The 16,378-nt window shown below is 45.5% G+C and overlaps 1 protein-coding gene across 2 annotated transcripts in view; it reads left to right on the plus strand.

Moving 5' to 3' along the window:
* LOC147615797 (putative polyribonucleotide nucleotidyltransferase 1, chloroplastic) overlaps positions 1-16,378 on the plus strand; it is a 116,434-nt gene that overhangs the window by 50,273 nt on the left and 49,783 nt on the right. For both annotated transcript variants that reach the window (XM_086778405.1, XM_086778406.1), the window contains 3 exons: positions 2,720-2,968; positions 3,112-3,186; positions 5,568-5,681. In XM_086778405.1, the coding sequence (XP_086634531.1) occupies positions 2,720-2,968; positions 3,112-3,186; positions 5,568-5,681 (438 nt within the window). The remainder of the gene's footprint in view (positions 1-2,719; positions 2,969-3,111; positions 3,187-5,567; positions 5,682-16,378) is intronic.

The raw sequence follows: 16,378 nt of genomic DNA on the forward strand, positions 1-16,378 counted from the left end.
ATGAGGCTCGTGAGATCTTTGGCGTCTTGCTTTGAGGAGGGACGACACTTGCTTATTATTGGTGACGCCTTGTGTATGTATGGCCAAAGGATTAGGTGTTCGTGTAGGCTGTCGTGGACGCGGTTAGTCTTGCTGCTCCTTTAGTTACCCAAAGAAATCTGTGATGGTCGTCTGGGAGGCACCACTCTGGCTTTGTCTCTCGGAGTGCTGCCTCACCATGACCTCTTTTTGAGGACAAAGCTCCAGTAATTACATGCCTAAACATATCTGGTCCTCAATGCTTACACTACATGACCCTTGAGAGGAGGCGGAATCCATTCAAAAAAGTTAAATTCCCCTTCTAGAAGGGTGGGCATTTGAGTATTGAACAAATAGTGCTCCTCGTTCTCCACCTCATTAATGGTGCATACTCTACATATACATGCATCTCTTGGGATTTCCCTTGTTATGTGGCCAATCGCTATCCTCATGGCGTGCGACTTGTGCATATGTAAGTACGTGGGTCCTTATGCTTAGAAAGTCTCAACAAATGCTCTCTATAAAACTGTGGTTTTGTGGTGATCATTGGTGGGGACACCCATGTTGGGCTCATGGAGCCCTAGCAACTCTAGCTGAATGAGATGGTTGATCTTTTGTCGTGAAAGTGTAAAGTGTATGTGATGGTAGTGATATGTGGACTTGTCAAGGACCAAGGCAGGGCACTCTTCCCCTCTATAAGAGGTTTTTTTCCCCAATCGTGTGAACACCCTTTTATCCACAATTTAGGGTGTTCTTATCTCTTGTACTTGGTACACTTTTCATCATCAAGCGATCTACATCAGGTTGTATATGCTCTCTTCCCTCTCACACGTCTCTCCATCTCAACGGCTGTCTATGTGTGTGCGCATTGCTGTTGCTGCTACATCCCCCACCCCAACATTTGGTGATAGAGCTATCTAGGTTCTAGCCACTTGTGCCTAAGCTCCACTCGCCATCTCGAGCAGCCCTATTTTCCATGTTGGTTGCTGTCTCTGAGGATCTCTGGCTCCCCCTTCCTCTAGAGTGGCCTCTTCCACTTGTATGAGATTGACTTTCTTGCTGCTGTTGTTGCTTCTTGTTTTGATTTCCAAATCGACCACCACCGCGTCCTCTAGATGACGATGCCTCTACCTCTACTTGTATCTGCTTGCTCATGTGAATTTCCAGAGGATGAACCTCCCCCAATATTCATCTCCTCACGGATGAGGAGAGTTACCAGTTCTTGAAAATCAAGAAAGTTCTCTCGAACTCCATTGGAAGTCTAAAACTGACTGTGTTCCTTGCCAAATTCATTCAAGGTCAATGATACCATATCATCATCATCTACGAGTGATCCAATAGAAGCAATGGTATCTGCTGTTGGCGGTGATGTCCTTCTTTGGCTGCCATGTGTCTTGATCTCACATGCAATTAGGTATGGTTGGTAACATTAGTATAAAGGATATGGTGTACCCTTGGCCTCCTTATCCCTCCACACACCTTTGTGAAACTCATGGGACTGTGGGTAGGGGGCCCGTCCTTGTTGGCTGGTCTTCGCATGTGTGCGCTGCGCCTACGCTTCCAACATGGTATCAAATCTATGCTCTTCCTCGCTCTCTTCTAGCCGTCCGTCGATGAAGCTCTCTCCTTGTGTACAAGCTATAGGGCTATAGGCCATGGTCAAGCCATTGAGCCAACCAAAGCCTGGCCATGACCTCTGAGTCAAGTCGTTGTAGCCAAGGCCAAGCCTCTAAAGCCTCTGAGCCTAAGCTTGCTGTTGACCTTTGAGCCAATTCGTCGTAAAGCTGTTGCCTCTGGCCTAATTTGTGTAGGGAACCGCGTCCGATGTCCGTGGGCGCCGCAGGGGGGGGGGGTTTGGTTGTGGTGGTGACGTCCTTCTCTAGCTCCCACATGCAATTAGCCAAGGTTGATAACCTTAGTATAAAGAGTACGGTGTACCCTTGGCTCCCTTATCCTTCCACACATCTTTTTGGAACTCATGGGATCAAGGGTGGGGGGGCCTAGCCTCGTTGGCGGTGACGTCCTTCTCTGGCTCCCACATGCAATTAGCTAAGGTTGATAACCTTAGTATAACGAGTACGGTGTACCCTTGGCTCCCTTATCCTTCCACACATCTTTTTGGAACTCATGGGATCAAGGGTGGGGGGGCTTGGCTTTGTTGGCTGGTCTTCATATGTGTGCGTGCTTCGCCTATGCTTCCAACATGTGCAAGCCCTTTAACCTTAATTGAGTTATCATTTATATTCAGTTTCCTTTTGGCCACAATATGCAGCTCTTGCTTTAGGTCCATCTTCTTAGTTTGAGTGTTTGTATTGTACATCTTCACCAAGGTGTCTTCTATCTCCTGGGAACAGGATTGGGCAAGTAGAGCTCCTCAAGCAAGAGCAGCTCTCTCCTCTTGCGCTACAATGATACAATGTGTGTGTGTGTGTGTGAGAGAGAGGATTTTGGTAGAGGGTTTTTCACCGGGGGTTATTTATTTTCATTTAATGCATCGCTCCCGGCTGTAGCGAGTGGGGGTGGAGCCCACAACCTTGGTGTTGGGACTTCGACCCCTTTACCACTCGGCTACACTTTGGGGACTCTCAGAGAGATTTTTTTCCCAATTATGAATTTTAAAAAGCGAAAGTGTAGCAGGTTATATGCTGTGCATTTAGGGAAGTTTTTTGATTGGTGGCTAACTTTCTGAGTGTTTGATCAGGATCTGGTGGCAGGAGAGCTTATGGAATCTCTTCAGATTGCATCAAAAGCTGCTCGAAAAAGGGCAATTAGTGTTGTGGAAAATAAAGTGATGGATTCTTTGACTCGAGGGAATGACCAAGTGATGCAACCTTCCTCAAAGGAAGAGGAGGAGGTGCTTGAATATCACGAGGAGGTTGGTTTGGAAGACGGAGAAGTGGATGAAGGAGATCTTCATGTTAAGCCCATCTTGAGGAAAACACTGAGTGAGGTGTACTGTTAAATACTCATTTATGCATTAGTTTAGTGATTGCACTTCTTGCATGACTATACCTGTTTGTTCTTTTAAAGATATTGAAGTCCTTGTAGAAGGTAGCCCTTAAATTTGCTAGAATGCTTATGTTCTCATGACAGCACTTCAATCCCTTGGATGTAAAGGTGGCCTTCAAGGAGGTCACTTCGAGATTCATGCGAAAGTTGATTGTACAGGTAGGAACAACTCTAGTTCTCGAGCTATGCAAACCTATTTTTATTCATGTTCTTATCACTTGGTTTCTAGTACATGTTTGGTCATTGCATAAGCCTGCCTTGTTTTATGTTTGGTACTTCTAATCATTTGTATTCAGTTCTTTTCCAGGTATAGGAAGAATGTTTATTCAATTTTTTTTCTACCCTAGTTTTCAAGCTATGTAACTCTGTTTTCTATTCTAGTTTATGTCTGGCCATTGCATAAGCATGTTTGATTTATACCTGGTACGTCTACTTTTGTTTTTATGTTCCAGGTATAGGAAGAACGTCTGGCTCAAGTTTTTCTTTGTTATGTAATGGAAATGCTTCAAGGCAGCCTTATTACCAAGTGTTTGATTTTCACTGATTTCAACTGCCTAATGAAGCATAACAGGCTATTAAGATAACAAACTATTTTGATTTCATGTGAATAGTATTCTGGGTTTAGCTACAATTTCTGGTTATCATTTAGAAATCTGGTGGGGTACATCTATTCACTGGAGAAAACTTTTATGGAATTCCTCTAGGTGGGGTTTTTTTCTGGATTGTGGTAATTGAATGGCTATTTTGAGATATAAAGAAGTGAGGAGGGGCTTTCCTTTGCTGCAACCTGCACAAAGAACTAGTGCATACCATATTTTTACGTTATTGTCATGGCTAATGGTCTCTAACATGACGCCAATGATTGTGTTACTCTTTTGTGAGTGAGGGAACTTTCTTTGCTGGAAAAACTGTTTTTAGCTTAGCCCCTATATACTTAACGTCCTCTAATTGACTCAATAGAGCAGCCTTGAAAGACGACATGCTTGTTTGGTGTGCTGTAATGCTGCTTGATTAAGGCCATGATTGTGATTTCACTGAGGACTTTTCCTGGCATATTGATTGCAAAGTAAGGTACTGCCAAAAAGTGGTTAGATCATTGTCAATTTTTCATGTGGAAGTTGTTCTTCTGAGAGCTCATTAATCCTCTGTAGTTGATACGATTCAACCCTTCAATGTGAACCTTCATTCTCTAGAGAGCTTGGCAAAATACCATGGTCATTGGACGGGATAAAGGCGTTGCGATTGAATATTTGAGTTTAAGCAGAAGCTAGCCACCTGCTGCTTCAGTTACTCAATATTACTCCTTTTCTCCCATTCTTATGACATATGACACCATGTTAACAGATAAAAAGAAGAATCTCAAAACAACTCGCATGAGGAAAGTCCCCTCCAAGGACATCTTGTCAATTTTCCTTGGAACTTCTGGAAACCGCGGGGGGTGGCTCAGAGTGCATGTAGTGACGGCGGGCTGCTTTTTACCATAACTGCAGCACTGGACACTTTTTCTCCAGATAGGAGGGTGACCTCACATGGCATTAAAAGTTACCGTGTTGGCTTCCCCCCAGCGTGCCCTCCCCCACCCCACGCGGCTCGCTTCCCTCACACACAAAATGATGTACCCTCCTTCCTGGAGCAGCCAGCCATGGAGGGAGCACTCCCTTAATTTCTCCAATCTTCTCATTGGCATGGAAAGAGTTGTATTATGCCTTTTGTTGGACTTTCTTTTCACTAATGGAACGATCTATTTTTGGGGTGAAAAACAATCTGGAACCTAAAAGGGTTATGAAAATCAGCTTATCCAAGCTGTTTTGCTATTCAAAAGCATGAACACATTGTCATGTTGATCTGGATTCTGCTGCCTCTTGAAAATGTAACTCTATCATATCCTTGTTAAGCTTCACATGAATGTTCCATGTTTGGCTACAATAAGATGTCTGTGTTTGCATTCTGTAACAATTACAACAGTGCATTCATTCATGCGGAAACATCCAGTAGCCATTAACTGGGTAATTTGACTTAACATGTATAACTGCTTCTACCTGTATATCAGTGGTCTTTCATGTCCATTGTGACTTAAGAAGAATAAAGCTTTTGTTTCTTTGTCAATAACATTACTTAGGCCATGCTTATCTGAAAAACTAGTTTAGCTCTACTGTAGATACTATGAAAACCCTTTCACACATACAGGCATCATATGTTTATCAGCTTCTTAACTTGAACTGAAAATCAAAGGTGGATGGTGTTTAGTAAGCTATGCTTTCATGTTTATCTTGAGACAGTTGTATGAATTCCATGCCATGGCTGAAGTTTCAGAAAGACAACTCCTTTGTATTAAGTGAGACGATGCATATTTATTGCAAAGAAACAGGGTTTGTGCTTGATATATATTTGCTTGCTTGAATGCCATCTGCTTAGGTAAATGTATAGCTATTTGACTTTTTGCTTGCTGAACTGCTTGAATTACATGTTAGTAAGTGGTCATATAAGAACATGTATAGGAAAGTTATTTCAAGTTCATCTGATAAGAGGAGAACATGCAGAGGAGGAGGAGAAGTGATGGGCGTGGTTTGACGGAAATCCGGCCTATCCAGTGCTCATGCAGTTTGTTGCCCCGAGCACATGGGAGTGCTCTATTCACTCGTGGAGAGACACAGGTCAGCTGCTGTAAAACATAGTGCTTTTTTTGTGCTGAAGGTTGGCTCATTATCGTGCTCATACGGTCAAGATAAATGGTTTTCATCTTTGCATTAAGTATGGAGGGCTGTATCTGTAGGAACAAAACATATAAGATGTGCACACAAGCATTCAGAAGCAATTTTAATGGCAACTCTTTGCTCTGAAGTGGGTTGGGATTCCTAACAGGATGCAGTCCTCTCTGTTCACGTCTTATAGGTTGCACATTTGACTATCCTCTAGGATTCCACCTGTATATGCTGGAGTAAGCATGCCCATAAAAGCCCCTCTTTATCTACTTGGCTTTATGATGAGTTGAATAGTGCTCCTACAAGCCTTGCCAAGCTTTCTTGGGTATGGGTGTTTGAAAGTATGGCTGTTCCTTATCACCTTGGAGGTCGTACACAGTTTCAGCTGACATGGCCTTGTGTTGTCAAACTTCTTAGGTCTAGTTTTGAGTGATGGCTTGAAGAAAGTACACACGCAAACGCAGAGAAATAAAGAAACTTGTTATCAATGTCTTAAAGACCCAGTGGGTCTATGAGATCAAAATTGTTAGATATGTTTCATGTCTAAACTAAAGATCATAAAAACATGGAAACATAAAAAATCCAATTTAAGAGGTCCATGTACTATGGGTGTCCTTTATGTAAAATGAGTAGTAAGGCCAGTGAAACCAGTGGGGCTCATCATGTGTCATCCTCTTCTATGACAGTAAAAGCATTGTTCACTGTCTTGGGTGGTGCTGCTCTTTGTCGCTGGAGTATATCCTGCGTCTGGAGCTGACGAGAAGAATGAAAGAAAGATGTTATAAAAACCTGAAGGGTCTATGAGACCAAAAAGCTGCTACACGTCATGCTTGAGTAAATTGGATGTCTAGACACCTTGAAAAAAGTAGAAGACCTTCTGTGGAAAGGATAGAGAGGGAAAATGTATTATATAGATCATGTGTGTACAATAAAGTAGGCAGTATAAGAACCTCATGTGCATAGACTCAGAATGTGTCATCCTCATCAACCGTATAACTGGTCTCAATATCCACAACCTGTGGTGAAGCCTCTCTATATGGATGAAGCAGGCCCCAGATCTGGACCTCGTGGATAGAGGGTCTGGTTCTCCTGGACCTGGGGAGTTTGGCTCTCCAAAGGCCATTTCTCTCATCAAGTGCGTGGTGCTAGTGTACCAGCATTGTGATTTCTAGGTCATCATCATGGACCACCATCCTAAATATGGACACAGGGCCTATGGGACCACATATACATTGAGCATGGCCACATCAAACGGTAAGGCTACAATATAAGTGGATGCTGCAGGCTTTATAGAAACATACTTAGGGAGAGACCACATATACATTGAACATGGCCACATCAAACTATAATGCCACAATGTGGTTGGACTCTGCATTCTTCATCGCCATCACGTCATAACTTCTTTCATAGACGAGTGATGGGTCTCCACTGCCGGATCTCCAGTCTGTCACCACCCTCCTTGGGAATCAAGTGAATCAAGCGCTCTGAGAGCCTCTTTGGCATGGCACCTATGATCATAATCTCATTGAAGGTAGCACGAAGGCTACCGTCCATGAGGTCCCAATGGCGAAGAAAGAAAGAGACCGGAAGCCCGTCCGCCCCGAGCAGGGAAGTGCTGTCAATGCCTTTGCCAACTCCTCAGCAGTAAAAGTTGTCAATAAGAATGACCGGAGAGAAGGGGGAACCACCTCCCTTGTATGCCGCCAGAGCCTAGGGGCCGAAGGATGGAGACCAGAAAGTGTGACTTTTTGGTGGTTTTTATTGCCCGGAAACCATTAAAACATGTTTTTTAAACCAGTTTTCATGCCAGAAAGAGCTTTTCCATGGTTTTCTTCAAGTGATTCTTGGACTTGGATTTGGATCTGGACTTGGACTTGGTGTAACTTGGTTAATCTCAATGCTAATCAATACACTTAAATACACTAAGATTTGATGGACACTTGCTCAAATACAAGAAGTAATTTGCTGAATTGACAAGAGACACAATGAGCCGGAACGGCCGACCCGTCCCTCAAATAAAGTATATTGATCTTGGGAGAATCAAGTACATAGTGTCATGGGCATATGTGACCAGATTTCCATACCAATGCATATGAATACAGTATTGCAAACAAGTGGTTGTCGATGTAGACTTGCAACCCACACTACCCTGTCAAGTGCCCATGTTCCCTACCATCTGCTCTCTATTGTTCCACCAACACATGGTAGCAACAATCTGCAAGAGAGCCTGAGGACAACACAAGGTATGTGATCTTGTAATCCGGTTCCTCCCTCTTGCTACTTGCTTCCATATTTAAGCAAAAAGCTTACCAATTGCAAGTAGAGTCAATGACAGTGGAAGTCGTCGCGATGGAAGTCCTTGGAGTGATGAGATCTTCGATTTGTCGCATTTCTTCACGAAAAAATTCTTCAAGAGGATGAAGGGAACCTTGGGAAAGCTTCCCCTATGGTTCAACTTGAGAAAGGAGGGCTGAAATTAGGGTTTTCAGCAAAAAGACCAGAAATTACATTAATAAAGAGAGCTGTTTTGTTGAATTTCAGTCATTGGGAGTGTGTAGGAGAGTGATTAGCATCCGAAAACATTCTTGGAAGCTTGAGAAACAGCTTAGCAAGCTTGGAAATGGAGTTGGGAAGGAGAAAGTGCAGAAAATGCAGCCCAACAGCCCTCATGAAGGAGGTGCCAATCTCTAGAGAGAGGAGTGAGGTGGTGAGTTGTCCAGTGTAGGTGGCAGGCAAGTGCTTTGTGAAGCAAGCTAGAGTGGACACATGGCTGGTTACTCCCTTTGTACAAAGGGGATAAGGTCTGGGCGGTGGACATTGGGTTATGTCCACCTCGAGACATTAGTGTGTATGAACACCGGATTGGTCATAATTTATAAGTGAGTTTTGGTCGCCCAAAACTTAATGAAGTGTGTACACACTCACTTATAAATTAGTGCTAACTCCTAAGGCTAGGTTTATGACCAATACTTACTACCTGTCACATGCCATATAACCATGTTAGCAGATAGTTTCACACGCACGGTTCGCGAGTGGGCGTCCCCTTACCCGGAACTACACATTGGTCAAGCAAGCATGAAAACGGCTTGCAATTTCAATTGCAAGCAAGCACATTAAGATGCTATGCAATGCAGCATTGGTAAGGACAATCACCGTTCAGAAGACTACCAAAATAGACGTACTCCAGGCAAGTACACGAAGTACCACACCCAATGAAACACCAATTCCACCAGGCATTTTTGGGCATGTACACAGAGCCACAAGTCCCAACGGAAAGCCAAGTCCATAGTATATCACGAGTGGCATCAATCCCCGGCATATACAACTGCCATGGACACCAGTCCAATGTACATACATGATGAGAAAGCACGGGTGGACCAATTGGGTGGCCAAATGGTGACACTTGGACTTGGACTTGGATTTGGAATTGATGAATGGATTGGAACTAGAGCTTGGACTTTGATCATTGGATTGGAACCTAGACTTGGAGCTAGATTTGGATATGGAACTTGGACTTGGATCTAAACTTGGATCTGGACTTAGATCTAGACTTGGATATGGGATTTGGTCTGGATCTGGACTTGGATTTAGATTTGATTTGGACTTGGAAGTTGGACTTGGATGCATTGGATATGGATTTGGTACTAGACCGGTGAGAGATACTTGTGGGTCATCCCCCGTGGTGTGCGCCGCATCAGCGATGTCGTGCCTAGACATAGACATCGACATCGACTTGGATATCCTACATTGGCATATCGTTGTATTCATTGATTTTATTGATCCTGGCCAACGTGCATGAGGATTGTTCGTGAATAAATTCTTGAAAGGGGACGGGGCCTGTTCCCCGCTCAGTGTGGTGTATTGTGCAAGATCCCTATTCCCTTCTCTCTCTCCCCTCTCTCTCTATATCTTCATCTCTTGGAAATGTGGTTGATTCTGTCACAGCACGCCCTATTGGGCTTACAGAGGGCCTCTTGGTAGAGCACATCTCCCATCCCCTCCTAGTCCATATGTTTACGTGGGCTCTTTTGGAAGGCTCTCCAGCCACTTGGACAGCCCATATCATCACACCCATCCATAAGCTGGAGATTTCATGGACCCTAACAATTACACGACTATTACGATTGGCCACACATTGGCCAAATTTTATGGTTTAGTATTTGAGGTATAGCCGAGTATGCACCTCGTTAACGAGGCAGGGACTCAGGATGGATCGCCTCCCCTCACTCCAGTATGACATGGACTCCCCATTCATTAGGCTCTCTTAGGATGACTGGAATTGGGTGATCATATATGATTTATTGGGACTATACATACAGGATACTAGGATCACAACACATGAGCCACTCACACAAACAACAGTACTACATGGATACTTTCATGAGGCTTACAGAGGATGGTTTGGAAATGTTGGAGAGACACATAGCCACCTTCCCATGCCCGACGGATCTGTAGAGCCTTCTACAGGCTAACCCCATGCCCGATATCCTTGATGGCCCCCTCCTCCTACCGGGGGGTTAGTTCCATAGGTTGTATGATGATGATGGTCCCATTTTGTATCATATGGCTTGGATTAGACATTCGCAGTTCATAGCTCTAGTCTTTGTTTTCTTTTGTACCATGATGAGATTACATGGACACTATTGTATCACTGTTGGTCTCACAGTCCCACTGGGTCTTTTGAAGACGTTTTATACAACCTTCTTTCGTTATTTCTTTCTCTTCTACACACTCCACCCATCAGAAGAAGCGGGCGTTTTTTGGTTAAACGTGAAGGTGAGCTATATTGTCCTTTTTTAAGTGCGGACACTTTGAGTTCATGTGGGCCTTCAAGGAGAAAAAGACACCCACACCCATCGCTGAACCTCTTGTATGGGAATCTTATACACACTCTCAATTCGATGCTCCCCATTAGCTTTCACCTAACTTATTTTATACCCCACACCCCAGATGCACTAGTCTTTTTACCATAGCCAATGTCGCTTAAGTCAGTGTTGCACAATGGCAGATCCGAAGATCCTACGGACCTTCACACGAAGATCTATGCACATGACCATCCTTTTTAGCCTCTCTGGTGGTGCACATCTTCATGAGGGAGTTGTGTGAAGGCTTGCCTCCCTCTTGGACCGTTAACATCATTTTCACAATCCATGAAGCAGGAAACCTTACGGACCGATGACTATCATGATTAGCGACACCATGACCAAGATATTATGTGCCTGACTCACATACATATATGGAGTCTACACTTTTGATAGAAATTTCCTCCCACCTCTTGCGAAGGAAGAATCAAAGTAACTCTTGGTACTCCCGCATCATTAATTGGTTTGACCTACATGGGCTTCAGATAGATTGTCTCCCTCCCTTTGCATACAGCTTGGACATCTCTGTTGGATTTGTCACACCAAGAGATCAACCGTTCCTTGATCTGATTTCATGAAGATTGGACATGGCTGTCCTTGCCAATGCTCTCTCTCTCTCTCTTCGCTTCACTCTCTCTGCCTGCATTTCGCCCCTTTCTCTTCGCTTCTCTCTTCCCCACCGCCTTCTCTCTCTTCGGCCCCCTTTGCCCACCCACCCTTGCTCAGGCCCCCAAGGCAACAACATAACTCTCCCCTGCACCTGTAGCTGAGCATCTTGTAGGTCGCATTCTCTGAGTCTCCCCCAAAGGGGAGAGGGTACCCTTGAGGGGGGACTCGTTCCACCAACAGCCCTCTCCTTTATCAGCAGCAACACATGGAAAGTAAGAAGTCTTTTGCCTCAGTCACCGCTTCACGATTACCGCCCATTCCTCCACCCGTGAGCAAGCCGACATCATGGGAAGCCTACCTCATGCAAGAACTGAAGAAACTCCAGGGAGAATTAGCAGCACTGAAACACGAGACTATCAAGAAAGATGAACAAATCAACGAACTGAAAGTGCAAGTGCAAGCCATGAAGACGAAGCAAGAGGAAGCACGAGAAGGACCCATACCTGCAACACTACAAACAGAAACGACAAACCATGTTTCAAAGGTAAATTCAGTTAACTCACAAGATTTTGTTAAAGAAGTCATATCAGCGGTCAAAGAAAAGGAACGAATGGAAAGTAACAAAAAGGTAATCAGAGTCGGTGGTCTTCCTCAAGGCTGGGATAGGGCAGACATAGCTCAAGAGCTTCGAGAAGACTACATATTAGATACAGATGTACTTACAGCACAACTGAGCAAAGTAGTCCCCTTCGTGGACTTAGGAGACCCTATCTCTATTATAGTAAAGGGTACACAGGCAAAAGTCTCCTATATGGACAACAATGAGAAAATAGCAGTGATGAAGCAAACAAGGTCTCTCCAAGGAACAAAGGTATGGATAGCTGATGAACTCACCCCGCTACAACTCAAGAACAAATCGGCAGAGCTGAATAAAGTTAAAGAAGCAAGAAAGAATGGCAAATGGGCAATATACAGAGGAGGACAAGCAATCATTAAAGAATTCCGTACCCCACCCCCCTCAAGAGCAAATCCATCCATGGATGAAATATAGCTATTTTTATTTTGAACCTCAATTTCGAACTAGATGCAATAGAACCCATTGTAACTTAAACTCTTAAGAGTCTTAAGAGTTCATTTTGAGTTATTTCTTTTTCAGTTTTATGCCTCTTTGGCATCGATACCCAGAGTGGAATGTAAATGGATGTACTTGATCTGTCCCATAGGTCGGATTCGGCCTCCCGTGGACGTTAATATAACTTTCTTTCTTTCTTTCTTTCTTTCTTTCTCTCTCTCTTCGCTTCCGCCCGCCTGTCCTCTTCTCCCTCTCTCCCTTTGTTCGCTTCCGCCCGCCTCTCTTCCGCCCTGTGCGTTTTCAGTCCCGCCATCTCTCTCTCTCTCTCTCCCCCTCTGCGTTTTCAGAGCCCCACCATCCCTCCCCCACCCCTGCATTTTCTGCCTCCCGCCACTCTTGCTGTTCGCCCCTGCTCGACGCCCCCCCTCTCTCCCTTTTTTCGCTTCCGCCGGCCCTCTCTCTCTCTCTCTCTCTCTCTCTAACTCTCTCTCTCTCTCTCTCTCTCTCTCTCTCTCTCTCTCCCTCTCCCTGTTCGCTGTTCGCCCGCCTCTCTCTCCGCCTGGGCTGGCCCGTCCCTCCGCCTCCCTCTTCCCACCCACCCTTCCTTAGGCCCCCAAGGCAGCAACATAACTCCTACATGGCTTGAACCCAATCCCCCCCCCCCCTCCGTGCTACTGCTGTTTCGTGCTGGTGTCATGGATTAATTTCCAGTCCATTGGCTGTGGGAAGTTCTGCAAAAAGCCATGGCCAAGACGGGAGTTAAAGAGGAGCTCGTGAAGGTGGAGGACAAGCTCGGCACAATTATCAAAGAAAACAAGAAGATGGTCGACTCTTCTGCTACCGCAATCATAAACCGCCTCTCCAAACTCGAGAAGGGATTTGGCAAAATCCAAGAGCTCGAAGAGAGAACATCCAAGCAAGAGGCTGAGATTTCAGCCTTAAAGGAGGAACTAGTGGAGGCCAAATTGCATGCTAAAAGTCAAGCGGCTGAAATCTCAGCCCTCAAAAAGGAGTTGGAAGCCACTTCAAAAGGCAAGCTTGAGGAGGAGCAACATAAAGAGAAGACATCTTTATGGGTGGAGGTGATCACAAAGACACAAAAGAAGATGGACGATGCGGAGAAATGGATCGAGGTCGCCAAGAAAGGGAAAGGTAAAGAATCGCCACCCATCCCCACTCCCACCATCATCAACATGACCCTTGAAGAGGAGCAAAGGAGGAAGACCCGGGCCTTACATGTTCAAGTGTCCGGTCTAAAAGACCGTGATGATGCGGAAGGGGAAACCAAGGAGCTCTTCTCTATGATGGGCATGGAAGCCACGCACACAAAGGCATGGAGAGTGGGAAAGAAGAGAGAAGGTAGTGGCGAATCTTCTAAGGAGAGAGCACTTATTATTCGATTCCCCTCCACGGAAGCGAAGGAGGACTTCTTGAAGAGATGTCCTACACTCAAGAAGACGGGAATATTTCTTGGAGATGACCTCACACTCTCGCAACTTGCCCACATGAAAGAAGTTATGCCCGAGATAAGGGCAGCCCGAGAGAAAGGGAAAGTGGCCTTCTATAGAGATAGTAGAGTGGTGATTATGGAGAGGCGCTCTTCATGACGGCGCGAGACCTATGGGACTACACTCAAAGTTGCTACTTGGAATTGTAATGGATCTCTACGCCTTGATGTAGGGGCTTTTGAGGATAGTTTCATTGGGAGGGACATCATCTTCTACTGTGAGACGCATTAGGCTCCTGGACAGTCCATGCCACATGTTAGTGGATACCGATGGGAGACAGCTTGTAGACAGGAGACTCGTTTAGAGCATAGAGGACGGGGCTCAGGAGGAGTGGCAGTATTGTTTAGAGAGGAGCTACAGCCACTAAGACATATAGTCCGAAGAGATGAGCAGGCTAGGTACGTGTGGGTTAGACTGAGGGCAGAGACGGGCAGATATCTCTACATTGCTATATGCTATTTTGCTCCTAGTACATCAGTGTATGCATCACCTAGCGGGCAATCTCCCTTTTCTATTTTGGATGATGACATTTGGGAGTTCTCCACGGATGGTGACATCATTCTCCTGGGGGACTTCAATGCCAGGACCACCCATAACCAGACAGTATTTTATGATACCTCAGAGGAGATGTTGAGGGAGCTTGATGTTAGGGATATGGGCCTATCTAGACTCTCACAGGATGAGGAACATACAGTGTATGGGAGTATTTGATAGACATGGGGATTGCACATAGATTGGCCATCTTGAATGGCCTACAGAGATTCCCGACATCGGGCGGTTTCTAGCTTTCCACATCGGCATGGTGCTAGTACAGTGGACTATGTTATGGCTTAGCCCAGTCTCATTCCCTCTTTTTAGGATTTTATGGTAGGCACTAGGCCGGTTGCACTAGGCCGGTTGGAATAGCAGTGGATCATGGTATCTTGTCCTTCACTCTCACATTTCAGTTCAGCACTGCTCCAGGTCTCCACTCGTTATACCTTTACGAGGGAGACTGACACCGTGTACACGGATGAGATATAGAGACGCTTATGTGCCGAGGAGCCGGGACGGCCATTAGATGAGCTCACTCAGATATTGATAGAGACGCTTCATGGTGCAGCATCAGAGGCATATCCCGATAGTCAGCCTACACGAAAACGATCTGGGAATAACAGTTGGTATGATGAGGAGTGCAGAGAGATGAGGATCAGATTACAGAGAGAGGTGCTCATGGGTGTTACCACTCACAAACAGTCACGGATTACCTTCCGGCACCTAGTGCGACGGAAGAAGAGGGCTTATCTTGCTCAGTTAGAGAGGGATTTGTATCAGTTATTTATGAGGCAAGACTCAGGCGAGGCATGGAGACTATTCCATGAGCATTCACCATCACCAGCCATTACCTCCACAAAGATTTGGGGTGAGTATGCAGCATCCCTGTACACAGCACTAGGACAGCCGCCCCTGCCAGACCCATCGGGGCCATGCCGAGAGACATGTCCTTTCTTGACTACTGAGAAGGTAAGGAAAGCTATTGACAAGATGAGGACTGGGAGAGCATATGATCATGATGGTTTGGTAGATTGAACAGAGCTTATGCAGCATTGGGGAGACTAGAGAGGATGTGTTTGCAGGTTCAGTTTCAGGAACCTCGAACAAAGCTCTGGCTCTTTGACACTTTGGTCACTTCAGCCATGCTGTATGGGGTGGAGATATGGGGACCCTCAGTGGATCACCACAGCCGAGCTGGTAGCACTGATGGATGGAGATGTATGGAGAGGCCCTTGGTTTCTATGATTTCCTGGATGATTAGGGCCAAGGCCTCTGTACCACATGATATTATCCGTGCGGAGATGGCTGCCGCCCCATTGGTAGTAGAGGCAGTCACTCGATTAGTCTCCTTTATACATAGCACTTGGGCTCTCCCTAGAGACAGATATGCTCGCTTAGCCCTGGAGTCTTCACGACAGTTGGCATTACAGGGAGACGGATCATGTTGGTATGCACAGATGACAGCTTGGTTCCAACTGCATGGCTTTAGTATGGACAGGCTACCTCCATTTTAGTACTCCCTGGATGCACCCTCCCTCTCTCTCACACGGGCAGAGATTACCAGACTTATCAGGCAAGACTTGACTCAGCTGGACACTAGGAGGACATGGATATAGCCGACACACGAGCTTGGTACGAAGATGGCTTTCTATAGAGATCATCTTCTCCAGCTCACGGAGGATGGGTTTGTGATTAGACCCAGCTACATGGATACTCATCTTTCTCATGGGGTACGGTGTGCTATTGGTCAGATGCGCACATCCTCACACCAGCTAGAGATTGAGACTGGCAGATTCAGAGGAGTACCAGCTGAGGCCAGGATTTGTCAGCTATGCTAGATGGAGCCAGAGACAGAGTTGCATTACATATGTCACTGTCCAATATATTATGAGATACGAGGCCGTTTTCACTGCCTGTTCAGAGAGGGTTTCGGACCACTTTCTAGAGTCATGAGATACCAGGATCAGAGATGCCTCGGATTATACTTGCTGGAGCTGCGTAGACATAGAGAGGGTCTCTTGAGAGGGAGGGGATCAGAGAGGGAGAGACACCTACAGAGGCAGA

Source organism: Cibotium barometz, chromosome 39 (genome assembly GCF_041138505.1).
Source record: "Cibotium barometz isolate CiBa-2024 chromosome 39, ASM4113850v1, whole genome shotgun sequence".
Classification (NCBI taxonomy): Eukaryota; Viridiplantae; Streptophyta; class Polypodiopsida; order Cyatheales; family Cibotiaceae; genus Cibotium; species Cibotium barometz.